The sequence below is a fragment of the Taeniopygia guttata genome, chromosome 6 (genome assembly GCF_048771995.1).
Source record: "Taeniopygia guttata chromosome 6, bTaeGut7.mat, whole genome shotgun sequence".
Lineage (NCBI taxonomy): Eukaryota > Metazoa > Chordata > Aves > Passeriformes > Estrildidae > Taeniopygia > Taeniopygia guttata.
Genome location: NC_133031.1, coordinates 29,052,732 through 29,079,397, shown reverse-complemented (window position 1 = coordinate 29,079,397; position 26,666 = coordinate 29,052,732). Strand labels below are relative to the sequence as shown.

Below are 26,666 nucleotides of genomic sequence, written 5' to 3'. Positions count from 1 at the left end.
AACTTAACTCCATGCTGTTTGGGAGGACAAGAATGCCAAACCCTACACAAATGTTGCCCCAATCTTACCATACTGCTCTGTGAGCTTATGTCGTGACTTAGAGCTCTAAATGCCAGCAGAGCATTGCAAATCCCCCTGCAGTCAGGGAGAACATTTTCAGTGGTTTTGATAAACCTGGTAACAGTGATCAACTGAAAACTCCAAAATTCTACAATGCCTTAGAGCTGAGTATTGAAAATTCCAACTCATCCTAGTAACATAGCAATCTATTTAAGAATGGACATAAAAAATCTTTTTACTGCTCCTCACATTTGCCACTTATGATAATTTTTGGTGCTGCAACAGGTGAATTACTTCAAAGCTTCTTGCTGTCCCTTAGATGCTGAGTAGAGAGAGAGGGACCTGTTAGACCACAGAGGGAAAGTGAATGACATCTCAAATACAATAGATCATTGCTTGCTGCATGGCCTTGCAAATACCACTTTTACTTCTGGCATTTAGAGGACAAGGGCTGATTGTAGCTTGCTGTTCCTTAAAAATTGTGCGTGTTTGGCTTGAAATGGAAAGTAGTAAAAGCATCTTTGGGGAGAAAGCAGCAAACATCAGGAAATGTCTACGGGAATGTTCTCAAATTTGTGGTCAACCAAGAAGTGTCTTTTGAGTGTTTGCTAACAGAGGCTATTAGGCACAAAATGCTGCAATTAGATTCATATTGGGCTAGAAAGATAAAAGTATCTATGAGGGTAATTTTCCTATTAATTATCCTCCTGTAGGAGAGCCTCAAAAGACACATCCCTGCACTGGAAGTTTGTGCATGTGTGAGCATGGCTGAGGGGAGCATTTGACTCAGAGTTATTCTAAAAATGGATTTAATGACAGAGCTTTGCTTTTGTTATAGAAGATGGTGAAGCTGTTAGCAGTTCCTACGAATCTTACGATGAGGAAGAGAGCAGCAAAGGCAAGTCAGCAACCCATCAGTGGCCATCCCCAGAGGCCACCATTGAGCTGATGAAGGATGCCCGCATCTGTGCCTTCCTGTGGAGAAAGAAGTGGCTGGGACAGTGGGCAAAACAGCTGTGTGTTATCAAGGACACCAGGCTGCTGGTGAGCAGATCCTCTACTCTCTCTAAAACAATCTGGTTTTATGAGCTGAAGAAGGAAGTGGCACCTCAGCCCATGTTAATGAGCTGGCAAAAAAACAAAGTACCCCTAGAATCAATGCTTCAAAAGCCATGTCCTGGAGATTCGGGGATATTCTTTTTTTAGGAGGAACATGGGCTTGGGATTGCTGAAGGGGTCACATGGACACATTTGTGACCAAAATCCCAATCCCCCAAAACGTCTAGGCATACTTTTTGGGGAAACTTTTTGAGGTAGTTGAGCAGAAGGCATACTTACCCCAGAGGCTAACCTCTGGGGTTAGCCAGTGGTTAGAGGCTAACCACATTCTTGATCCTGTGTCAGTAGAAGGTATTTCAGACCATATATGCATGCAGTCAGATGTGTGTGTAGCTGTACATACAGGGATCTCCTGTGTGTAGTCTGTGCAGACTTGTTAGAGCTGTAGGACCTCCTTGTGTGCACTGCACTTAATGCACGAGTCCCTTGTGGGGTTGAGTTCATGCCAGCGAGCAGGAAAGTTCCTCCTCTGCCTCTCACCCTTTCCTGTCTTCCTTCCCCAGTGCTACAAGAGCTCCAAAGACCACAACCCCCAGCTCGATGTGAATTTGCTGGGCTGCACAGTCATTCACAAGGAAAAGCAAGTGAGGAAGAAAGAGCACAAGCTGAAGATCATCCCCACGAACGCTGATGTCATCGTGCTGGGGCTGCAGAGCAAAGACCAGGCAGAGCAGTGGCTCAGGGTCGGTGACACCTTCAGAACATGTCCCACTGGTGTTCCAAAGCATTGCTGGGAAACCAGATCTTATCTCAGCCCTGTCCTTGCTCTGGCTCCCTTCCCCACTGCAAGCCTTTATACAAATATACCACTTCATTTTCATGTCCTGGCATAGATTCGTCCTGCAGCTCCCTGCTGCCTTCAGTGTGCTGGAGGCCACGTGGGGACCTCCCAGCCCAGCTGCTGTGGTGGGGGCTGCGGGGGGAAATGTCTGGGGTGGGTCCCCAGCATGAATTGGCTGAGGGCAGGGATAAATGCAGCCCTTCCCCTGGGACAGCAGCAGGAAGAGCATCCTGGAGCCCAGGACAGCCATGGGGCTGTGAGACGCCAGGGCTGCCTTTGTTGGCAGCCTCTCCCAGTGACTTGGATCCAACAATTTCTGCTGGATGCCTGATGCAGCACCAGGACAGGCCCCAGGGTCACAGGGACAGTAAACCATGGGTCTCCCAGGCTGATGTGGTTTTGCCTGTCCTAGCTGGGGGAGATAAATTGATCCTGTTACTGCAGCTCTCTCACAGGCTTTGTCTTCCCCTTCTGCACAGGTAATCCAAGAGACCAGTGGTCTGCTCTGTGAAGGAGGCAGTGAAGGCAACCAGTACATCCCAGACTCGCAGCGTCTCACTTACCCAAAGGTACATCTTGTCTCTACAGACAGAATTAGCACTCAGGCTTTCCAGCCCTATTCCTTCAAGAGACTGTAACGTAGGTTCCTTAATTTTAGGTAAGCAAAGGCTGATATGAGTGTAACCAGACCCCTGTGCTGCTGAAAAGGATCATTCTTGGAACTATCTTAATTTTCCTTTGCATCTTAATTTTGTTGCCATGTTTCCCTCCCAGACTAACTCAGCATTTGGCTACCCACTGTCTAGGGCAGGAGCTGCTGTCTTATCCAGTGGGATGGTTGTGTTTCCTGAGAGCTTTGGGAGGGTCTTAGACCCTTGGATGCCAGGGCTTGAGTCATCTCTAGTCCAGGTTTAGGTGACATTCCCATGGGAGCAGCTTGTTCCAAGAGGACAAAGAGACTTTCCTAAGTCTCTGGTGGACACCCAGAATGGACCTGCTTGGGCACCTAGCTGGTTCCTCTGCCCATGATCCCTACAGGGACTGTCAAATGTCCCCACCAGCCAGGCTGCAGGGTGGGAGGCCATAGGATTGCACTAGTGGTGCCACTGTGTCTCCTCAGAGGTGAGCCCAGCTGGGATGGGGCATGTTCAGGAGCAATGGGAAGGGCACAGTGTGAGTGAGCTGGCTGGGGATATCCAGGTGAAGGCATCTGCTACAGAGAGAGTGGGACCTCATAATACGGGAGAAGGGGTAAAAGGTCATTGCAGCACATTCTGGCTGGAAGAATGGGTCACCTGCATCTGTGGAGCCTGTGCCTGGTGCTTGTTGACAGGTGGAAGTGTCTGAGAGATACTCTGCAGCCTCCGAGAGCGGGAGCAGCACCGATGGCCACACCGAGACAGCTGAGGCAAAAGATGGTAAAACTTTGCCCTGGGACTGGCAGGGAAAATGGGCCCTTGACCCTTCTGTAGCTCCTGCCACTGCCACCTCAAACAGACCTGATGAAAGCTGTGTGTGCATTCATTGCCTGGGAATTTGATTTTCTTACCAGGATTACCTGTTGGTTCCACAAGCTTATTCACACACTGACTGATGTGCTCAGTAGGAGAATGTTGGACATTTTTGGACATAAACTTTTCCCCCTCCCACCTTGTGTCCCTGTTTTAGAGAGGAAAAGACTTAAATACAGTAAATGTTAATGGGTAATGGCTCTTAATTGTTTGTGGTGTAGGAAAGTGAAGGGAGGTTGGTAACTGCCCAGCAAGAGCTGTGCAAGCACTTCCCACTGCTCCTGCACTGACTGGCCTTTGGTCAGAGGCAACCCACATGTAAAGCAATGCAGATTAGGATCTTCCACAAATTCCTAACTGATCTTACTGGTGCCATCTTCCTCCTGAACTCCCTGGGCTTTGGACTTTTCCAGCCTGCCCCTGAGTTGCAGGTTTGCCCTCTGCAAGGGATGTGTGTGAGGTGGGGGCAGGAGCCCCAGCTGGGCAGCAGGCTGGGAGCTGGGAAAGCCACACGTGTCTTTTTCATTTCTGGTAGTTAAGAAAAAGGGCACGACTGGCCTGAAACTCAGCAACCTGATGAACCTCGGGAGGAAGAAGTCCAGCTCCCTGGATAGCCCAGAGAGATCCCTGGAGACCTCAAGTAAGTGGCAGCATGAGTCCCTCTGCAGGGATTTGCCTCAGGGCTGGATCTCAGTGTGCAGGGCACGATGAGCACCAGGCATCATCCTCCTCAAACCACCTGCCTGTGCCAGGTGGTCCTGCCAGCAAATCCATGCAGATTGTGATGCCTGTGGCTCTCAGGGTGACCCAAGAGGAAGGGTGGGTAACACCAGACATGCACACACAGGGCATTTGTGCTGCCCAGGGTGTGGGAGCCTGCAGGGAGAGTTGTAAGGGTCAGCTTGTATTTACCACCTGGGACCAACTGTCCAACCAGCTGCAGCCAACTTGCTGCTCCAAAGCTATCCTGAATTTCAAGGGTCTCATTTTCAATATTTTTACTCTTTTCACCCTGTTTTGTGTGGATAGGACAGCTTGTCTTTGTGCTTTTGCTCTTTATTGGTGCCTGTGACTTTGTGTTGTGTGATGACCTCATAACTTACCCCTTGGACATCCCCAGGCACACAAAATAATATGGATTAAATGGAAATTGTGTCTAAGTCAGCTGTGATTACTTGCAGGTTACCTGAATGTGCTGGTGAACAGCCAATGGAAGTCACGGTGGTGTCAGATAAAGGATGGGCACCTCCATTTCTACCAGGACAAGAACCGAAGCAAACTGGCTCAGCAGCCCCTGAGTCTGGCAGGTTGTGAGATCATCCCAGAGCCCAGCCCTGATCATCTTTACTCCTTCCGCATCCTGCACAACGGGGAAGAACGGCTTGTTCTGGAGGTAAGGTGTCTATCCCTGAGAAAGCTCTGCTTAAAATCATCAGCTTGATTACCTTAGGAGGTCTAAATGCCAGTGAGTTCCCCCAGAGGAGCCTCAGTCCAACAAAACAGAACCTGGAGAGCAGGACTTTGGTTCATCTGCCTGTGGTCACCTAGAATGTGTCCCACCCTACTGGTAATCCAGGCTGTCTGTGATGCTGGCACCTCCAGAGGAACCACTCAGCCTTCATCTTAGGCACTCATCTTAGGGTGGGGTGTGGGGTCCTCTGGAGATTCCCCCCTCTCCCCCCACTGCAGGATAACCTTGGATAATTAAGTTCTGTGGAGTGCATTGCAGATGGTTAATGTTAGAGCAGAAGAATGCCACTTTAGGGATTTAAGGCTGTGTTTAGGAGGAGCAGAGAACCTCATGTTTTGACAGCAGAGCCCCAAAGCCATGGGGCACACATCCCAAATAAGCCTATCACAGATCTGCCCCTGAAAGTGCAAGTGAATTCATCTCCATCTGTTACTTTCCTTTGCCTGCATCCAGGACTGTTATCTCTAATCTTCTCTCTGACGACAGCATGATTATAGTAGGAGGTGGACAATGTGAGCAATTTCCTGTATTTTTCTAGTGGGTGGAATATTTATAGCTAAACAACAGACTTGGAGGGCATGCTGTGAAATTGGAAGATGTTTTTGTTTAATTTCTGATTCAGGGTATGTCTGTATCAAAGAAATTTTGCTCAATTACAGATGTGAAGAAGAGGTGCTGGGAAAATATACATATTGTGAACGGAAGAATCTGTATTTTGTTGGAATGTCAGACTCAATGTCAGACTCAATGTACGGACTGGCTGGCTGGCAGGCTTCCCAGGGACTGAAGTCTCTGCTAAAAAAAACCAGACTGAAATCTTAAAATATACTTTCTAGTTTGGAAAGTGTATATATATTCACTTTCCCTGAATTTTACTTTGTGGTTACTGCTCTGACTCCTCAAATCAGTGCAAAAAGTGGCTGCATCAGCCAACTTCTTCTTGCTTCAGGTGGAGTCCCCTGCACTGGGAGGTGCAAGTGGCTGTTTGCTAGAGCTGACTTCATGGCGCAGAATTTAACCCTTCATGTTGCAAAATGTCAGACTGCTCTCAGCAGCTGGGAATTGGGTCCTGACCATGTTAAAGCAATGGACTCTGATGTTCTAAACTCTTCCCTTCTCCTCTGCAAAGAACCAAGAAGGGGTTTGTGCTCTGGGACCTCGAAGGGTCGGGTTTCCTTGCCTCTGTTTTGGCAATCCCGTTGCTGCACTCTGCTGGTGCAAAATAAAACCCGCATGCTTTCTCTCACCCAAAGCTGCTCCCTGCCATCATCTCCCGCCCCAGAGACTTCTCTTACTCTTGTAGACAGCTGAGTTGATCACGACTGAAAGGAAAATGCAGACTGACTAGAAATTTTAGGAAGGAGTAGAGCAAAGAGCTGCATTTATGTAGCTGCCAAATTTTTGAATCAGTCCCTACGCAGAGCTGTACTTTTAACGCAGCCTCAGGTTTGTTATAAATACCCAGCAGTTCATCTTTCCCTTGGAAACCCAGGGGGTTGCCAGCATGATTCCCTACCCAACCTAAGCCAGAATCAGCCCTGTGAGTGCAGAGAAACCACTGCAACCTGTGCCTGTCTGTCTGATCACCCTGCAGGCAAAGTCCTCAGAGGAAATGGGCCACTGGCTGGGCCTCCTCTTGTCGGAGTCAGGCTCGAAAACAGACCCAGAGGAATTTACCTATGATTACGTGGATGCTGACAGGGTTTCCTGCATTGTGAGCGCTGCGAAGAATTCCTTCTTGTATGTCACTGGTAATGGGGTGGGGCTGGGAGAGGGAAAGCAAGCCAGAGTAGGGGGCTCTCCTCTTGTGGGAGGTTGGCTGCCATGGAAATAGGTGGTAAATTCACAGCTCCAGCTCAGTCAGTTTCTTTTGGGACAGGAGAGCACTTCCTGTCCCACAAGGGTGCATCTGGCCTGAGCTGCAGCTTGCCATGGGCATGTTGCAAAAGCAGGTTGGGCTGTCAGCCACCCAGTCCCCCATGCCACTGGGGCAGGATGACTGTGCTGCTGTGGCCGAGGGCTGGGCGAGAAAGGAGAGAGCCCAGAGGAAATACAGCCCCACTCTGTGGGTGCTGTTACTGGGCAGCAGCAGCAGCACTGCTTTGTATGGCTCTGCCTTCTCCTCTCCTGCACCTGGCTGCCTGGCCTTGCCCAGACCTCAGCACTGGCGTTCTCAGATGTCAACATGCAGCACTGCAGAGCCATACAGCAAATCCAGTCCCCCTGATGGGATGTCCTGCTGCCTGTTCACAGCCTAATGCAGAGGAAATACTCTGAGCCCAATGCCTACATCGACAGCCTGCCCAAGGGCAGGGTGCAGCAGGACGAGCTGTACGACGACGTGGATCTGCCAGACCTGCCTGTGGTAAGACAGCTGCCCTGCTGCAGGGAGCTCTGGGGGCACCACAGCAAACATCTGGCCAGGGGGAGTCTCCAGCAGTGAAAGGGGGGGATTCCCAGCCCCTGGAGAAATCTGCAGTGGAGCAGAACCAAGTGGTGGAGAGGAGTTGCTAAGGAATGGGAGAGAGGTTTCCTAAAGGAACTGTGGGGATCCTCTGGCAGCTGGGATAAAATTCCACAGTTTTCACCAGCAAGAAGCATGGATTATTTGGTGATAATGGGCTTTTTGAAGCCTAGCCTTTCAAAATTCCTTTTTATGCCTCTAAGAGCAAGTCCTGTGTGAAAGAATAAGAACAATGGGTCATGCTGGGAATGGGACTATTACCTCAGGAAAGGCAAAGAATGTGGCATGGGTTGTTGGACGTACAGCAGTGTGGTATCCTTGCATGGGGCTGCTGCTACCATCAGAGAGACTTATTGAAGGAAAACAGGAGGGGCCTTTCCTTCAGTACTTCAAAAAGGCCTCTGTGGATTAACTCAGAGACTGGCATTTTAGTTCCTCTAAGATTTTTGGAAAATACTCCAGATTGCCTGAGACAGTGCAGTGAGATGTTTCTTGTACTTCTAGTTGCAGCAGATGGTCTCTTTTGCAGGAAGAAGTACCCAAGAGTGAGAGCAAACTGGAGGGGGATCAAGACAGAGTGTATCTGGATCTCACCCCAGTGAAGTCCTTACTACACTGTGCTGGCAAGATGTCATGCCAGTCTTCCCCCCTCAGCTCACCATCTCTAGAAAGGACTGCCAGCAAGGCTGCCCCAGAGAGCACAGCTGAGACAGCCCCCATGGCTGTGGAAGCTGAGCCCTGTACTAAGGCAGCAGAGACCTCAGAGCAGGTACTGTCCAAACCGTGATGCCAGGCCAGGCTTAATCACTGAGCCAGTTCCCTACACCTCATCATCCCACTTCATTTCTCCTTTCCAGAAACAGCCAGAGAAGCCAGAGCCCGAGGAGGCTCTGCCACGTGTCCCTGCTATCAAAATCCAGACCCAGCAGCAGAACACTCCCGAGGTGCCAGCGGGCACAGTTCCAGTGGGCAGTCCCCAGCTGGTGCCTGCACACCGGCCCAAGATGCCACTGCCAGGTGGGTGGGCTGCTCAGGTGGCCCAAGGGTGCTTAAAGAGAGGTGGTGCCCTGTGATTTGACTTGCCTCTGCTCTGCAGCAGTCTGTGTTCCGACTCTAGGGTTGGTGACTTTTCAGACCTTCCCTTGTTTTCTATTCAAGCACCTGAAAAGGTTTTCTCCCTCCTGCTTTTTTCCCCTGACTGAGCTTGTTGTTGGTGGGCTGTGTTTCCAGCAGCAGTGGAAACCAAGCTGGGCAAGAACAGGACAGAGGCAGAGGTGAAACGGTTCACAGAGGAGAAGGAACGGCTGGAGAAGGAGAAGGATGAAATCCGAGCTCAGCTCACCCAGCTGCGCAAGGAGAGACGGGAGCTGAAGGAAATGCTTGGTGGCAGCACAGGTAGGGCAGGGCAAGGTGGGATGTGTGGAAATGAGCCAAGGTGGGGCCATGGAGAAAGAGGGGGCAATGAACCTGGCCCTTCTGGGACCAGAAGAGATGGGGGGAACCTGGTGCTTTGAGGCAAACCATATAACCCAGATTACACTAGAGTAAGAGCCACAGTCCCTCTTGGGATAAAACCCAAGGAGAATGTACAGGACATGCCCTGATCCCTGCTCCCCTCAGGAGCTCCCCAGGTTCCCAGCAGGCACCAAGATTCCTCTTCCTACACAGACAAGAGCCTGGAGCAGAGGCTGAAGGAGATAGATGAAGAATGCAAAAGGAAGGAAAGCCAGAGGGTGGACCTGGAGCTGAGCCTGGTGGAAGTGAAGGAGAACCTGAAGAAGGCAGAGTCTGGCCCGGTGACACTGGGCACAGCAGTGGACACCACACACCTGGAGAACACAGCCCCACGGGTATGTGGGGCACCCCTGGGATACACAGCAGCTTTCTGGCAGCCAGGCAGTCACACAGTCTCAGCCTGCTTAAAAATGTAATAATAACAGCATCATTAGTGTAATACGCAATCTTGTATGAATGTACAGCTATGTCTGTATATTACATATAGTATGCATAATGTAATAATAATCTAATGAGGTAACAGCAGTAATGGGGAAGTGAAAAGTGGATGAGGCTCAGGAAAGTGGGGTCTTGAGCAGCACTCTCCAGAACCATGCAGGTCTGGACTCAGCTCCTTCTGCACTTGGCTGAGCTAAGGGATAGTTTTTGCAGGAGGAGATTCAGGCATCTAAATTCCTTCTTGGGAACTTGTTCCCATGAAATGGAGATCTGCACCCTGCTCTGTATCTCTAATTCTAGAGTCCTCAAAACCCAAACACACCACAAACTCCCCTGGTGTTTTTTTTTAATTGGCATGTCACTGAAAGAATGCACGTCTGTGCGAATGGGATGACACTGTGATGAGGGGGTAGTGGGAAAAGGCAGCAGTCTCTCTCAGCAGTCTGTAATCATAACCATTTCTATGATTTTTATTGCAGGTTCAGGCAAAGAGTGCCAGTCCAGCAAACAGCGCAGAGAACTCACCGGTCAATTCAGCAACGGCTTTAAAGAACCGGCCTTTGTCTGTTATGGTCACGGGGAAGGGAACAGTCCTACAGAAAGCTAAGGTAAGGTACAGCAGAAAAATCCATCTGGGACAGCCTCTGCCTTTCTCTTCTGGCAGTGGAGCAAACTGGCTGTGGTGGGATGGGGTTGTGGGGGGGGTCTCATGTCTGGGAAACACCCCTGACCAACACAATTCAGAGCACATCAGCCTGGTTTTCCTCCAGTCTTTTCACCTGTGTTTGCCTTGCCTACAATTTAAATGAATAAACACATGCATTATTTATAGCTTAAAGATATCCCTGACCCACCCTGCAGCCAAAACCACTTGGGGACCAGACAATCATGTTGATCAACGTTATGGTTGCCTGCTTTGCATTTCGACTAATTTGCCTCTATTTCTTGGCAGGAATGGGAGAAAAAGGGAGCTAGTTAGAAGCACATTGCTCAGAGATGGACTAAAGACTCGAATTGCCCACGCATGGCCCAGGGGATTCAACCATCTGTCGGTGGAGGTTGGGTGTTGAACAGCACCACACACCAAGTGCCTCCTCCACGTCGCGCCCACGGCTCAGATGCAGCGCTGGAGTCAACAGCTGCTGATCCGAGTTATCCCACTTGAACTTGCTCTTTCCAGACAAATCCCAATCACGTAGCTAAAACAATAACAACCAGTGGCAATCCTTCCATCAAATTCCTAACCCAGCTGATGTAAACAAGAATGTTACTGTACATAGGGGGTGTTTTGTGTATTTCTACTCTGAAGGTTTATCAATGAGGTATTAAGGTTTCTATATTAGTGACTGTAGTGGATTGAGAAGGAACCTCTGCTATTCCTCAGCCTGGTGAGTTTGTACCTGTCCTGATAAATTGGAGTCAACTAAAGTCTCACCTGTCTTGCTGCCAGTCATCACTCAGCTGCATTTCATCCAGCCTTCAGTCAAGGGCTATCCCCACATGTGAACAATGCTTCAAACATGAATGAGAAGCACACAGCAGCCTGTCCAGGGCATTTCTAATCAGTGTCCCGATACATTCCAGCATCTCCTACCAGCTGCAGGTTTGCTAGAATATTGAGCTGCTCACCTTCTCGTGCTGTAGGCTGTATTCCAGACTGGCAGCACCAAGAGCTCTGAGCAAAGAAGATCTGCCAGGCAGATTCACTTAACTTTCTTGAAGATCTTACTTCACCTGGGGAGTTTGTTCTAAAAAAAAAAAAATTTTAAAAGAGAAAAAAAAAAAAAAAAGTCATATTTGAGGGCTTGCTGAGCTGTTGAATGGGAAATCTGGATCCCAGTGCATCCTTCAGGCATCCCCTTTCCCAAGAGAGGGGAGGTAAAAGAGCCCCCATGCTCCTGCCCCAGCTGTGATGGTGTCTGATCCTCACAGAGCTGCAGCTGAAGCCGTCCCTATGCCCCTGTGTCCCTCCCTGCCTGCCCTGCAGTAAGGCTGCACTGCCAGGGCTCTGCTGGACGTCTTGGTGCTGTCACCCTTATTTCCTGATCATTAATACTGCCTTTGGGCCCTGGCAGTGTGGCCCACAAAGCCCACCCCTCTCTACCCTAGCCAAGCTTTCTAATGAAAGAGGTTGAAGATTTGAACAGCTAAACTTAAGAGACATAGAAATTTGAAGGGTGGTAGTGGGTTGGCAGAAATCTATGCACTCCTCCCCTCCCTGTAACCTGCTGACACGTGTGATGGGCTGGAGACACCTTTTTCTGTCTCCTCTGATGGCCCTTCAGAGCCAGGCTCAGGAACTGGGTTGACTGGATGGGGCTGGAGCTGTTTTCTAACCCTGCAAAGTTAAATCAGCACCAGTTCCCAGGATGGGTGGTCCCTGGGGTCCTGTGGCTACACCAAAGCAAAGGTAAAGGCAGACAGGAAAAATCTTGTACCTTCCTCACCCTGGAAAATATTTGACAGGCCTGAGAGACCTCTGAAGGGCTGTTCTTTCTTCACAAAGGCCAGACAGCCATCTGGGCTGTGATACCCAGAGCTGGTGGTGTCATTGGGGTGAGTCAGAATGTCCTGACAAGGGCTCTGGGCTTGCTCGGCCCCACCACAGAGCCAGGGCACAACAAAACACTTGGTCAGGGTGTCCTGGAGGCAAGAAAGGTGACTGTGCTCCCATTTATTTTACTTTTTAGTTTCCACTGTGTTGCAGATGGAGGAATTGGTAGCGCCAGGCCTCAGGAGCATAAGGTGTCAGGTCATCCCTGTGCAAGGTTTTGCACATAGGAAAAAATCATGCAAATAAATCATGCTGACTCTTCTGGTTCAGCACCCTGGGGACTTCCTTCTCCAGAGCACCAGAAGGCCACAGACTCCATGAAGCTTTTGTTTTGGGCCATGATGAGCTGGCAGGAGCCCCTCTTTATACCCTAAATATCCGTGTAGTACCGAGCCCTCGGCGTACACCCCACTGGCATCCTGCAGGATTGTCCAGACATTTCACAGTGGTACTGAGACAGAGGGGGACAAGAGAGCTCTGCTTTCCCCTCACAGCCCACTCAGCTTCAGTGCTCCTGCTGGGATGCCTCCATGAGGGAATGGTAAACATAGGCAAGTCCTGGACAACACACTCCCCAAACAAGAAATGTTAAACAATGTCTCTGTGTCCCCATTGTTTTCCTAACTCAAGGCATTTCCTGTGTTGTAACTGTGACCTATAAAGTGGCGCTTTAGAGGGTTTTATAATAAAATTTTGAGTATACTATGTTACCAGCGTTTTTCTCAGTAATGGGGCTTGTCCCTGCTCTACTTTCCAATAGATTTCAAGTGCATCAAATCCCCAATACCATTAGTTACTACAAATTCTTAGCTATGCAGTGTACAACTGCAGTGAACTATAGCTAAAATAGTAGTGATTGCACCATCAAGCAAACCAATTTTCAGAGCTCTGACCCACTGAAAAATAGCAGTAACCCCCATAATTTACATGAAGACATGTAAGAGATTGCTGCCTGTATCTCCAGAGCAGTCCTTTTGCACAGGACCAGCAGTGAAAAACCTTCCACTACCTTCCTCTGGCCACTAGATAGCAACTGTGTGCAAGCTTAGTGCCTGCTGCACTCTGAGGGAAAACTGGGATGGCTTTAGCTGGAAAAGAAAGAAAAAGCTATTAAACAGTTGAGGCCCTACAGAACAGACCCCAAAACAGACACATCTGTGAAATATCTCTTGGTGGCTCCACTCCCACAGACAGCTTGGGAGGCACTGCAGCTACAGAGAAATTCCTGGGCAAGGTCCCACTCCCTGGCCTCTCCGAGCTGACCCCTTGGCACAAACCTGCCAATGAGTTCCTCAGTGTCCTGTCAGCCCCTGAGCCCAGGAATCCCCAGATAACTCGATTTGGGGGGGCTGTTTTGTGCACTGAACAGACAGCAGCAGCAGCTGCGTTTGTCCTTCCCCAGCATCGCTGCCCCATTGCCTGTAGCTGCTTTAGAACACCCCTGTACCAGCTCCAGCTGATCAAATTACTGCTCTGTCAGTCATTCCTGTGCAATCCTCACCTGTGCACATGCAGCCAGGTGACCCTGGGGCCTGAAGTGGCCCCAGCAGAATTCCATATTCTTCTGGAGGGAGATTTCCTGCTACAAACCATTTTTCCTTAGCAAGTTTCTCAAATATTTAAGTACCTCCACATTTCTTGCTTTGGCTAAACAGAGCCCCACAAAAGCTCCTGGGTGTTTCTGACTAGCACCCCAAGGTTGCTAGTGGGCATGTTGATTTCCGAGTAAGACAGAAGTTAAGTGACATATTTTAAAGGCGGGGGGAAAAATTACCTTGTATCAGTGGAGAAGTTGGCCTGAATGTTTATATAAGTTGTCTCAGGTATTAATCAAATTAATTTATTTCTGCTGCAGGGGGTTTTGAAGCTGAAGAAGCCAGCTGGCTTTACAGGGAGTATCAGCAGACCTCTTGCTTTTGGCCCTGGCTTTTGGCATGCAGGGAAAATGGCACAGTGGGATCAAACCCCAGCTTCCCTGCTGCAGCCCTTACAGGACAGGTGCCAGCCAACTTTTACTTACCACAAACAGGCATGGTTTTGCTTGCTGAGGGAATGCAAGAAAGACTAAAAGGGGTGAAAAACGTGGCACTTACTTAAATCCCATTTTTAAAGGAGAAACAGGCTCTCCTGGAGTCAGCAGTGGCCCAGGACCATCCAAAGCTCACCCAGCAAACCTCCAGAGTGAGAATAAGTCAGAGCTCCATCAGTAACAGCAGCCCAGACACCAATGACAGGCTGGCACAGACAGCATCCTCTGATACCAGACAGGATTAGTGCTGCCTCTGCAGGGACCCCACCTCCTCAGTGCCTGTGCCAGCCTCAAATACTGACCCAGCCTTAAGGGAATGAGCTCCCATCAGGGAAAGGCTCATTAAATACTTCTGACTGAATCATGGCAAGTCTGAGAGTGAATTTAATAAGGGATCATGTCAGAGACCCAAACCACTTACCTACTTACTCTTTTTTAATTAAAATTTACAACAGAAAGGGCCTACAGATTAGCCAGGAACTTAAAGTCACATTTTTAAACAGAAAAAGAAAAGAGCTCCAAAAACTGCTCAGCAGTGTCCTGCTTGCCTGTGGGACCAGCAGATCTCTCCAAGACCATCCCATAGATCCTTACTATCAGGCTGGCCCTTCCCATCTCTTCCCAATGCCCCCATGCCCTTCTTACCTTGCAAAGTGCTTTGTCTCACACAAGAGGAGAGCTGCTGGGTGCTGCTGCTGCCAGAGAATGTCTGAGCATCTCTGCACGGCTTCAGGAATCACCTGCTTTCAGAAGGAATGTCAGGAGGAAAGTCACAGGTAGATCCCTGGGGCACTAAGACCTCATCCAGGTGTACTCAGAGCCCACAAACTGAGTTTAGAAACCAGCTTTCCTGAGCTACTCCTTGAGTTTACAACCTCTCACATCATCTCTACTTGACAAACTGATGCACAGAGATACAGAAATCCTGTCCAGCATTAAAATGTTGTCTCCAGCATGAGATTTTGCAGTCTGTGCTTCCTGAATCACACAGAGATGTTGGGTGTACCTGTGGTGCTTAAAGCCAGCAGGATGGTAAAAATGCAGGGTTTCCCCAGCTCCTCGTGCAGCCCACAGGTATACTTAATTCCTGTGCAGTACAAAAAGAACTGCCAGCCAGATTACACCACATTAGCCATGAGATAAAGTGCTCGGCAGCAGCACTGTACACAGTGCCCTGCAAACAGCACAGGGAAAGGCTTTAAGCACTTCAGGAGGCAGAATGGCTGTCCCACTGCAGAGCTGTGTCCCACCCTGGCAGTGTGAGCACTCTGCTGCTGGAGGGGACAGGCTGATCCCGCAGAGCACAAAGCCCTGGCAGCAGGGAGCTGATGATGCTGTGAGGCAAACAGGGCAGAGAATCGCCCAGGGAGCTGCAGAGCCAGCAGGGCAGCAGGGAGAGAGGAGGGGTCCCTCAGACCCTTCCCACAAGGAGGTCAGGGAGACTTTGGGAGCAGTTTGTTGGGAATCCAGCCAGCTCCACAGGTATGCACCACACCATGAACCAAGTGTTTGGTGTGAGTCTGGCCAAGCCCTTTCTCCCCACATGAAGAGAAGACTGACAGGTTAACAGCAGAGGCAATGCTGAGCTACAGCCATGCCTAAGAAACATTAATAGATTCATTTCCCTTTTATCCCAAATGTCAGCCCTTCAACTAAGCCTCTATTCTGCTGTGCCTCAGGACACAATCTACCCAAGTGACAGTGAAAAGAAAGCAGAATTTCCTCTTTCTCCCAGCCTGGTTTCTCCCACAAGGCACGACAGTGCTTCTCCTGTCTCAGCGCCAGCTTTCATCCCTGAGAGTGCTTTCAGACCATTCTTCTTTTGACAACAAACCTGCTGAGCAATTTGTGTCTCTCTTTGTCCATCTAATGTTACCATTCAAACACGGGGCCGGGACATCTGGGTGAGGGGATATTTCTTCTGCTGAGAACAACAGACTCTATTCTCATGAGCACTGGCAGGCACAGTTAATATCTCTGCCTTGGCTCTCTGCAGACCTGGCTGTGCTCTCCTGAGGTGACAGACACCATGGGAAAGTCAGCAGACAACAACACAGCACTGGGAACCACGGGCTCTGGGGGAGCTGTTATATACATTTTACAGGTTTGTGGGCACATTTATCTAGTGATGAGGTGAGGCTGATGCTCCAAAGGATGCAGGCATGTGGCCAAACTGTCTTTGGAGACATGAACCATCACAGCCGAATAAATTCAGAGAAGAAAGCAGCATGAACAACCTAAACAGAAACAGAATAAAGACTTGCAATCAGTTCTCCTTCCTCTTCCTCTGTCTTCCTGTATATAATGAGCAATTCACTCCAGCACCTGGCTGCAAGTGCATCATCTGAGATATAACCCTTCAGCAAGAGCTCCAAAATTGCTCAGACTTCTGCATATTTTAGACTAAGTCACAGATCTCTCAAAATCTGTTAAAAAAAAAAAAAAAACAAAACAATCACGACCTTAAGACCTGGATGAGGAAATGCAAAATGCCAGAAAGAAATATTTAAACACAAATATTTACTTCAATTATAAAAGAAAGAGAGTGCTGGGAAGCCCAGTTTGTGCAATGCAGGAATTGGGAATGGCCTCAACACAGTCTCTGTGCTGGAGCAACTCCATCACTGCCGAGAGCAGCTCCTGATGGAGCCTGTGAGTGGCAGGAAGTGTTCCTGGATGGAGAACTGGAGCACTCGGCCCATCTGTGTCAATGCCTCTGATCCATTTGCCTTTTGCTGTGCTGGAGGGCTCTGGGGAAGTGCTGCAAACCCCTTGGACTCCACTGCACATGGGAACGTGGAGGAAGGGCTGGAAATCTTGGAGAATCACCCCGGAGAACTCCTGTGGCAGAAGAGAAGCACAGATGTGGGATGAGGGCTTGAGGACCACGGGATAAGGTCACACTCAGTCCAAAACAACCAAACAAGCATTCCTTTAGATGACAGATACTAGAGGCCACAGGCTGGAAGTCAGAATTCAGGTAAAAAGCAAAATATTGGGCAAAGGGAAAACCCACTTAAATTGAAAACTTCATGCTGTGGGCACAGGGCCACCTCTAGGGAGCCAGAGACTCCCCACTCCTGGCCATTGCTCCCCTGCTGAAGAGAAGGAGGGCAATGGGGAGGCTTTTACACCATGGACAGCATTGAAAGGGATAGGAGGGCATCTGCTCCAACAGAAACAGCTCCCTCCCATTCAATGAGAGTCAAATCTTTGCACCTGGGAAAACCTAGGGAAGATTGTTTCTTCTAGCAGGGCAGAGGGAAAAGGGGAACAGAACAGAGAGAAGATTACCAAAATTACTAGACCTTCTTGGGCCCCCCTCCCAGTGAACTCCCTCAGTGAATGTATAAAAGTGCACTTGAGAGAAGCCCTTGCTCCCCTCAGCAGCCCAAACCTCACCACTTCCCATAAGACAGAGACCACATCAGCACCAAGGCCTGGCCACCAAACAGCTGTCCAGGAGCTACAGCTGTTTCTCTGCTCCAGGGAGAGGTGGGATCAGTCTGGAGGGGCTGCTGATGCTTACTGCTCTCACAGTGGGGTCCCTCCCAGCCGTGGCACTCGCAGCGGTAGCTCCCTGGCCCCAGGATGCACACGCCCTGGTTCATGCAGGGGTTGGGCTTGCACAGGTTCACGGGGCTTCTTGCTTCTGCAACAGACACAAACAGAGCAGCAGGCTCAGCACATCTGCATTATTACAAGCTAAGCCCCAAATCCATCAGGAACGCTGCAAAAAAATGTCATCAGGGGCTAATGGGACTGGAGAAATATTTAAACATGGCAGAGGGTACAAGCCATAACCCAGTCTTGACACTTCAACCTAGAGAGCAGAATGGCTTTCCTAGGTGTCCTAATCTGGAGGACAATATTCCTAGTAAAGCTTAAAAGAGAAACTTAATGATAGGCTGCATATCCCAGAAAAGCTAAATTGAGCATTTGCAGAGCTGTGAGCAGCCCCAGACTCCCCACACCAGACATGGACAACACAGAGCAAGACACATGCCCTGCTCTAACAGGTTCAAAATCCCAAATGCCACTGAAGCTCAAACCCCACTTTGCCCCAGAGAGGATAAAAGTTTCCACTGGAGAGGAATAAGGAGAAGTTGCCAGCTGGGAAGCAAGGATGGCATGAATGGAAAACAACACAGGGAAAATTTCTGGGCTTCTTTTCTAGGGGGGCTGAGAGGAGCCTGCAAGCACAGCCCAAGTTATTACCCTGCTGTTACGAAGTATGTGACAGCTTTCCCAACCCTCCCAACACAACAGAGCCCAGCTGCCAGCAGGGCTGGCACTGTTCCACGCTGCCTTGCTGCCAATACATTAGGCTAAGTAGCAGCATCCCAGAGGAATTTGCTTCCAGTCTGCTGGCAACCACTGCAGTGTTGGTGAGGGTGTGAAATTCCTCTGCTCAGCTACTACGTGGTGTAGAGCTGCCTGCCTTACCCTTTGCTCCAGGGTAGAAAAATCACTGAGAAAACAGAAAAAGGGGAAGAAAAAAGAATACAAATAATATCCCCTATCTCCTATCTGCCAGAGAGATTTCTACAGCTTAACAGACATTGTGCTCATTTTCCCTCTGCACATCAAGTTTCAACCTACACCTAACACTGGCAAAATGATAACTTAAATTCTTTTTTTTTTTTTTCTTGACAGTCCTAGGCCTGAGACATAGCAGTCTTTAAAATCAACTCTAGTTGATTTTACAGGGAATCAAGCTGGGTTCAAAAACATTTTTGTCATCATGGAATTTCTGAGCTGGGGTCCTGCCTGTCCAGGGACGGACATTTTCACTTTCACTGGGCTGGAAAAGCCACTGGCAATGAAAGCTGGATCTCTTGGACACACCACTCATCTTCCAGGCTGCTATTCCCCAGGGAGCTGTTCCATGGTGCTCTGCTCTACGGGTCATGGGCCCACCTCATCCCTCCAGGGATGCTCCACAGCATAACCTCACAGTCCCCGCTGTGGGAAATCGTTCTCCCACACCATTTCTCTGAACTCAAGCCTCTAGAAAGCAGGGAGATATAATAAGAAAATAAGAAATGAAAATTCCTCCCCTGATACTAAATTTACCATTTGGGTTTCAAAATTTGCCCACTGGTAATGGGAAATGTGGCCTGTTTCTGCTTGTCCCCACACAACATATCCACAGGGATGTCTAATCCTGTCATTCTTCTCATCTTCCTACCCACTGGTCCCGTCTATTCACCCTTAAGTCCCTCCTCTGCAACTCAGAGTGGTCTCCAAGAGACTTCTAACATACAGTGCAGTGTTTCTGTAGTTGGTGCAATAACCAGAACTCTGGATAATTGAATTTTATTTCTACCTTTGACAAATGTCTCTACAGCTTCTGTTTTTCCATCTGAAAATTGTGGTCATTTCGGCTGTTGAAGGGGGCTGGGTTGGCCCTTTGTGACACGGGTGTGTTGTGTCAGGGCCCGGGGTGATGTGGGACACGGCGGTGCCCAGAGGCCCTTGTGACATGGCAGAGCCCTGTCCTGCCCTGCTGGGGGATCCAAGGGACACAGAGCCCTGGGGAGCCCATTGCTCAGGAGGGAGCAGCTCCCGGATCCCTGTGCCCCAACAATGTCAGACACGGAGGAGGGCAGGTGAACCCCAATTCTCAGCCCCCCAGCCCCTGGCCTGGCTGCCTGCACAACCTCATGGGCAGTGGCTGGGGGCAGCTCAGTGACCCTGTGGGACACTGAGGAGGAGGGGACCTTTGCCCACATGGACAAAGACTGGGAATATGACACGGATCAAGAGCTTTCCCAATGGAGAGGTGCTACCAGCCAAGAGTTTTGCCTTTGGGAAGAAGTGACAGTCCAAGAGTATTACCAACAAGATGTGACAATCCAGGACGTTTCCCCAGGGGGAGCGGTGAGACGCCGAGAGCTGCACCAGAGGGAGGTGAGTGTGAGAGTCCAGTGGGGAGATGGCACACAGCAAGAGCTGTACCAGTGGGAAGAAAGTGTGACAATCCAGGAGTCGTACCAACCGGACAAAGAGGATGAGACACACCAAGAGCTGTCCCAGCGGGAAGGGCAGGCACTGTCTCCTTTGGAAGAAGTGCGAGGCCATCCCCAAACGTTCCAACGGGAAGGAGACAGGGGAATCCCAGAGCTGTCCCAAGTGGGAGACAACAGGGACAAGGACCTATCACAAGGAAAAGACTACAATGTCCAGGAGCTGCCCCAATGGGAAAAAGACAGGAGCAGCCAAAAGCTGCCCCAACGGGAAGGAGGTGTCAGCAGCCAGGGGCTGTCCCACTGGGCAGAAGGCATCAATTACAAGATACAGGACAAACCCTTGCACCCAGAGAAGGATGAGAATGCCCAAGCTTGTGCCCAGGAGGGCCCTGGCTCTACCAGCAATATGGGCACCGAGGTGGCAGGAGAGGCAGCCCATGAGCTGCCCAGCACCTCTTCTGCCCTGGGGAGTCCCATGGAGGATGAGCTGGCAGCGGCTGCTGCCCCAGCAGGAGCTGCTGAGGAGGAAGAGCCCCTCGAGCCTCTGCCTGCCGAGGTGGAAAAGGCACCAGGTTCTCCTGCCCTCAGGGAGGAGGAGCCATTGGCAGAGAGCCCAGTCCCTGCTCCATGCAGCCCGGATTCGTTGGATTTAGCGAGGCACATCAGCTCTGAGATCATGCACAAGGCTGTGCTTACGGGATCTGGCCAGCAGCCAGAGGAACAGAGGGACCTGGAGCAGAGCACAGCTGCTGAACTAGAAGCAGCAACTGCAGCAGGAAGAAGGAAAGAGAGCCCAATCTCAGCCCCACAAAGCCCCTGCTCTGTGGGCTGCTGCCTCCCCTTGTCCATCCTACTGGGACGCCAAGCCCGCAGTGAGGAGCAGGAGGAAGCAGACAAGGGATCAGTCCTGGCAGAGCAACAGCCTGAGGGGGAGGCCTCGGCTGAGGAGCTTGAGCATTCTCAGTGCAAAGATGAGGAACACACAGAGCTGTCCCAGGGAGAAATCAACAAATACCAACAAGGGTCCCAAGGAGAAGCCTCAACTGAGCAGGACCTGTCCCTAGAAGGAGCTGGTAGATACCAGGACTTGTCCCCAGGGAAAGCCTGCACTGAGCAGGAACTGTCCCTAAAAGAAACCAGTAGCTACAAGGAAGGGTCTCAAGGGGAAGCCAGAATTGAGCAAGAACTGTCCCCAGAAGAAGTAGGTAGGTACCAGGAAGGGTCCCAACGAGAAGCCAGCAGTGAGCAGGAGCTCTCCTTAGAAGAAGCCCAAAGCCACCACGAGCTCTCCGACTGGGATGAATGCATCCCAGAAGAGCTGCCCCGTGGTGATGCTGGTAGCTACCAAGAAATTTCAGACTGGGAAGAAGGCATGGAGCAGGACCTGTCCTTAGAAGAAGCCCAAAGCCATCACAAACTCTCTGACTGGGATGAATGCACTGCAGAAGAGCTGCCCCATGGGGATGTTGGCAGCTACCAAGAAATGACAGACTGGGAAGAAGGCACAGAGCAAGGCCTTTCCCAAGGACAAGTCGGTAGCTCCCAGAATCTCTCTGACTGGGAAGAATACAGCGAGCACGAGCTGCCCTACGGAGACATCAGTAGCTACCAAGAAGTGTCAGATTGGGAAGAATCCATTGGCCAAGAGGTATCCAAGAAACGTCCCTCCTGCCTGCGCCGGGCAGTGCAGAGGCTGCTCTGCTGCCCCTGCCTGGCCCCACAGCCAGATTAGGGCTGGCTGCCAGCGCTAGCCCGGGCCCTGCAGATGGCAGCTGCCCCACAGCCTGCCCCACGCCCTGGGGCAGCCCCACGGGCTGGCTTTGCCTGGGAATATGACACGGATCAAGAGCTTTCCCAATGGAGAGCAATCCCCAGCTCTGTGGAGCATCCCAAGCTGGCCTCCCCAAGAGCAAATATTACCCGTGTGGCCAAACCTGCACCCCTGGGGGACACTTGGGGCCATGGCACTCAGTGATGAAGGCCACAGACACACCAGGGTGGGAAGAGACCTTGAGGGTCATCCAGTCCCACCATCACCCTGGCACCACCTTCATCACCCTGAAACATGTCCCCAAGTGCCACAGCCAGATGACACTTGACATTTCCAGTGATAGAGACTCCACTACCTCCCTGAGGAACTTCTTGCAATCAATGCCTGACCACGCTGTCAGAGAAAAATTGTTTTGAATATTTCATTGGGACCTCCCCTGGTGGAATGCAAGGACATTTCCTCTCATCCTGAAAGGATTACATGCTGATCCTTTGGAATTCTATCCATGAGGAATGGCCACAGACAGGTGTTGCTCCCAGGACTCCATTGCACGCTGCATGACTTCACCAAACACAGTTCGTCCAAAACAGATGGAAGTTGGGTTTTAGAAATAATAACATTAGTAAAAAAAAAAACCCAAAACAAAAACAAAACAAAAAACCACCACCAAAACACAACCAGGAAAAAAAAAAAAGAGAAAAAGAATAGGAGTAGGACTGATAATATGAAGAAGATTAAGAAGATGAAGAAGTAGTAGTAGCAAATAAGAAAATAATTAACCATAAGAATAAGAACAAGCAAAAAAAAGAGTAAGAATGATAATAACAATGAGAATAAGAAAAATTAAAAAATAATTAGAACAAGAATAGGAATAATAAAAATACAAACAGGAAAAGTAATATGAAAGATAATAATAAAAAAAAGAATAAGAAAAAAATAAGAATTTAAACAAGAATAAGTAAAAGAATGAGAATAAGAAGGAATGAGAAAAGGAATAAGGACAAGAATAAGTTGATGTAGAAGAAGAAATAGAATTAAATACTAGGAAGAAGAATTCGGGGAACAACAGGGATGATAATAATAAGAGGATGATGAAAATAAAATAGTAGTAGCAGCAAATTATTATCATTATTACGACAGTAATATCAAGTTAAAATACACATCTACACATCCTCTAGCACCACAGAATGGTTTAGTTTGGGATGGACCTCAGGGACCATATAGTTCCAACAGATTCTCTTCTGCTCTTTTTCTCTCTGAGACCTTTTTCCTGTTTCTCTCTCCCTCACATTTCTTGTAAATAAAATCCACGTTAAATAAAATCTGTATGTTGTTATCATATGGTCTCATTGGCATCATTAGGGCAGAGGTATCTCTCCCTAAAACACATTCTCTGCCCAGCCTGTCTCCAAAGCAGAGGTTCTCCCACCCTCTGAGGATCTGAGCTGCTCTCCTCTGAACTCATCCTAACAGACCCACATCCTTCTTATGCTGTGCCCCCAGCCCCAGCTGCAGTGCTCCAGGGGGGCTCAAACAATGGACCAGAGAGCCACAATCACCTCCCTGACCTGCTGCTCCTCTCTCCTTTGGTGCAGCCCAGCCCAAGGGTGCCTTTCTGGGCAGCACAGATTGCTGACTCGGGCTCAGTTCGCCTCCATCCACACCCAGGTGCTCCTGCTCAGCCCCTGCCCTGCTCAGCTTCTTCCCACAGCTGCCACAGACCTGGTGGTAATAAAGCCACTAGAGCAGAGTGAACATTTTCAGCTGTCTTCTAATTTGTCCAAGGAGTTGTGCTATAAATAACTTCCTGTAATTGCCCCTAAGGGCTGCTATTATTGCTGTCCAGAGCAATCCAGGGGAATCAAACCACAGATCGGAGGATTCATGTTCTCTGTCTGCATTGACACAAACGCACCTCATTTCTGACATCCATCTTTTGCCCAAGCACTGATTCCTGATTTGCTTGTTCTAGAAAAGCATTTTATCATGCCCAAGTTCACTGTTTTTCCATTTACCCTTTGATTTTCACAGAAACTTTTTTCATTCTGTACTGGCGAGGCCTCTTTGCTTTGAACTTCTTCCTCCTCTGCACTCCGTCATTTCCAAGCATACTCAGTGACCATGTGTTCATAGCAAGTCCAAATTTGCCTTTTTTTCTGACCAGATATCTGTGAGATGTTCCACTAAATAGTGCTTTGCATGAGGAAAAATACACTGTGCATAGCCAGTGTAGTGACTGAATCTTTATGAACTCAGTACACGGTGCCCATGTGAGCCCTGGGGATTACAAAAAGTTAAAAAAGAGCTCATTAAATTAAAATGCTTATTAATTTGCATTTGGAGCTTCACTGGGGTTTGACACAGTGGAAGTGTGTTTGAGGCATTGCTGCAATAAGGATTTTCTGAAATTCAAGGAGATCTCCACTTTACCTGCTGTCTTTCTTCAGGGACAGCACTAAGAAGGTTTCTCTCCTGTAACCAGCTGCTGACTGATATGAAAGAAATTCCCATGAAATGTAGCTTGAGATTACCACTGAGTATGGCTGGAACTGGCCAAGGAATTCCAGAGCTATTTGGCCAGCATTCACAGAGAGACCGGCAGTCTCCAAATAAATCACAAAAGCTTCACTTTAGTCTGGTGCTGCCCCCTTCCAAGTGCTGTCAGCTCTGGGCTGAAGGCAGGAAATGCCTCACTGGCCAAAGGCTCAGCAGGAGCACATCAAGGAACCTCTCAACCAAGATGTCAAACACCCATTTTTTTTCAGAAGCCAACTGGAATCCATCCATAACTATTTTATCGACTTCAAAATGTCAGCTTGTCATTTAAACTAGATGAAATAGCCAGGCAAATGTCACTATTTCTGTTTGATCTGTCAGCATCCCTCTGTTGTCATCAAGGAAATGCAGTGCTAGCCAGCAAATGCTGCTTCACTTTCTCTGCTCTCACAGAGTTTCAACAACAACCAGAGAGGTCTTTGTTTTCTGTATGTTTTTCCTGTAACAGTACACAAGAGGTTTTCTTGATTTGCTAAACTCATCAAAAGAAATACAACAAAATCCAGCCAGCTGATCTTGCTTGAAAAATGCAAAACTGATCACATTTGCTTGCAATATGTACAACATCCTGAGAGCAGCAGATGTCCATGGGAAATGCTGATCTAACCCTTAGTCCTAAAGCAGATCAGCTAACAGAGTAGACATCCAGAGGCCTTACCAATACCTCACCTAACATCAAAACAAGTGCTATTTTGGAGTGATTGTCAGATCCTTAGTAGATCCAAGTGTATTTCTCCAAGATGGAAAGTTTGGATTTTGAGAGGCTCTAAGGACAGCTCTCCTTTGGACTTCTGACTTCATTTCCTTAGGTCATGGGAAGACATCCAAGTCTTAACATTCAGGAAGAAAAAAAGGTTTCCATCTGAAAACCTGATCCTCTTGACTTCAGCGAGCACACACAGATACCTACAGACCAGCAGTTCATCACTGCCTCACAGGACAAAGGAAATTTTCCCCCAACTTCCCTTTTTCCCCCCAAATTTCCAATTTTTTCCCCAATTTTCCCCCAAAATTCCCATTTTGCCCCAATTTTCCCCCAAATTCCCTTTTCCCCCCAAAATTCCCAAATTACCATTTTTCCAAAATTCCTATTTTTCCCCCAAAATTCCTATTTTCCCCCCAAATTCCCATTTCCCCCCCAATTTTCCCCCAAAATTCCTTTTATTCCTTCCAAAATTCCCCATTTTTTCCCCAATTTCCCCCCAATTTCCCCCTTAAATTCCCCTTTTTCCCCCCAAAATTTCCCATTTTCCCCCCAATTTTCCCCCAAAATTCCTTTTTTTCCCCCTAAAATTCCCTTTTTCTCCCAAAACTCCCATTTTTTCTCCAATTTTCCCCCCCAAAATTTCCCATTTTTCCCCCAATTTTCCCCCCCAAAATTCCCATTTCCCCCGTTTCCCCCAAAAAAATGCCCAAAATTTCCCAAAAAAAACCCAAAAATTCCCCTAAAAATTCCAAAGAACATCCCCAAAAAAATCCCAAAATCTCACAAATTGCTCAATGAAAAGTGAGAGAAAGAACAGGAAAATCCTTTAAAAAATGGCAAAAAAATCACAAAAAATCCCCAAAAAATTATAAAAATTCCCAAAAATTCCCAGAAAATCCCAAAAAATGCCCAAAATTCCAGAATCATCTGAACACTTGGAAAACACCCAGAAAATAAAAAAAAATCCCTAAAAAAATCTTTAAAAGTCCAAAAAAAAAAGACAAAAAATTGGGAAAAAATTGCAAAAAATCACAAAAAAACCCCTAAAAAACCCCCAAAAATTCCCCAAAAAATTCCCGAAAATTCCCCAAAATTCTAAAAAAATTCCCAAAAAATTCCCAAAATTTCAGAAGCATCTGGAGAGTCAAAAAATATCCCCAAAATAAAAAAATTCGCTAAAAACTTGCAAAAAATTGCAAAAAATCCCCAAAAAATCATAATGAATTTCCAAAAATTCCCAAAAAATTCCCAAAAATTCCCCAAAATTCAAAAAAAATTCCCAAAAAATTCCCAAAATTTCAGAAGCGTCTGAACACTCAAAAAACACCCGAAAAATCGAAAAAAAAAAAATCAGAAAAAAATAGAAAAAAATCACAAAAAAAAAAATCACAAAAAATCGTCTAAATTCCCAAAAAATTCCCCAAAAAGTTCCCAAAAATTCCAAAAAAATTCCCAAAATTCCAGAAGTGTAAAAACACTCGAAAAATCAAAAAAAAAATCAGAAAAAAATCCAAAAAAATAACAAAAAATCGCCAAAAAACCCTAAAAAAACCCCAAAAATTCCCAAAAAATTCCCAAAAAAAAACTCCAGAAATTGAAGTGCAAGCATTCATTTAATTATTAGTTACTGCAAGAATATGTTGCAACAAAAACTAAGGGGCAGGGAAAAAAGAAATCTGAGGCAATTTGAGTGCAATAAAACATGAAGTCAAAGGAAAA

The 26,666-nt window shown here is 48.2% G+C and overlaps 1 protein-coding gene across 5 annotated transcripts in view; it reads left to right on the top strand.

Moving 5' to 3' along the window:
* AFAP1L2 (actin filament associated protein 1 like 2) overlaps window positions 1-12,623 on the top strand; it is a 65,389-nt gene extending 52,766 nt beyond the window's left edge. For 2 of the 5 annotated variants that reach the window (XM_030276465.4, XM_030276463.4), the window contains 14 exons: window positions 902-1,104; window positions 1,683-1,862; window positions 2,440-2,529; window positions 3,294-3,378; window positions 4,007-4,111; window positions 4,653-4,864; window positions 6,537-6,682; window positions 7,196-7,307; window positions 7,936-8,175; window positions 8,264-8,423; window positions 8,640-8,801; window positions 9,075-9,256; window positions 9,839-9,967; window positions 10,312-10,634. In XM_030276465.4, coding sequence (XP_030132325.4) covers window positions 902-1,104; window positions 1,683-1,862; window positions 2,440-2,529; window positions 3,294-3,378; window positions 4,007-4,111; window positions 4,653-4,864; window positions 6,537-6,682; window positions 7,196-7,307; window positions 7,936-8,175; window positions 8,264-8,423; window positions 8,640-8,801; window positions 9,075-9,256; window positions 9,839-9,967; window positions 10,312-10,338 — 2,033 coding nt within the window. In that variant the 3' untranslated portion in view covers window positions 10,339-10,634. Of the gene's footprint in view, window positions 1-898; window positions 1,105-1,682; window positions 1,863-2,439; window positions 2,530-3,293; window positions 3,379-4,006; window positions 4,112-4,652; window positions 4,865-6,536; window positions 6,683-7,195; window positions 7,308-7,935; window positions 8,176-8,263; window positions 8,424-8,639; window positions 8,802-9,074; window positions 9,257-9,838; window positions 9,968-10,311 lie in introns of all 5 variants that reach the window. The other 3 variants (XM_030276464.4, XM_030276462.4, XM_072931278.1) reach the window with 3 other exon arrangements.
* Window positions 12,624-26,666: the final 14,043 nt, after the last annotated feature.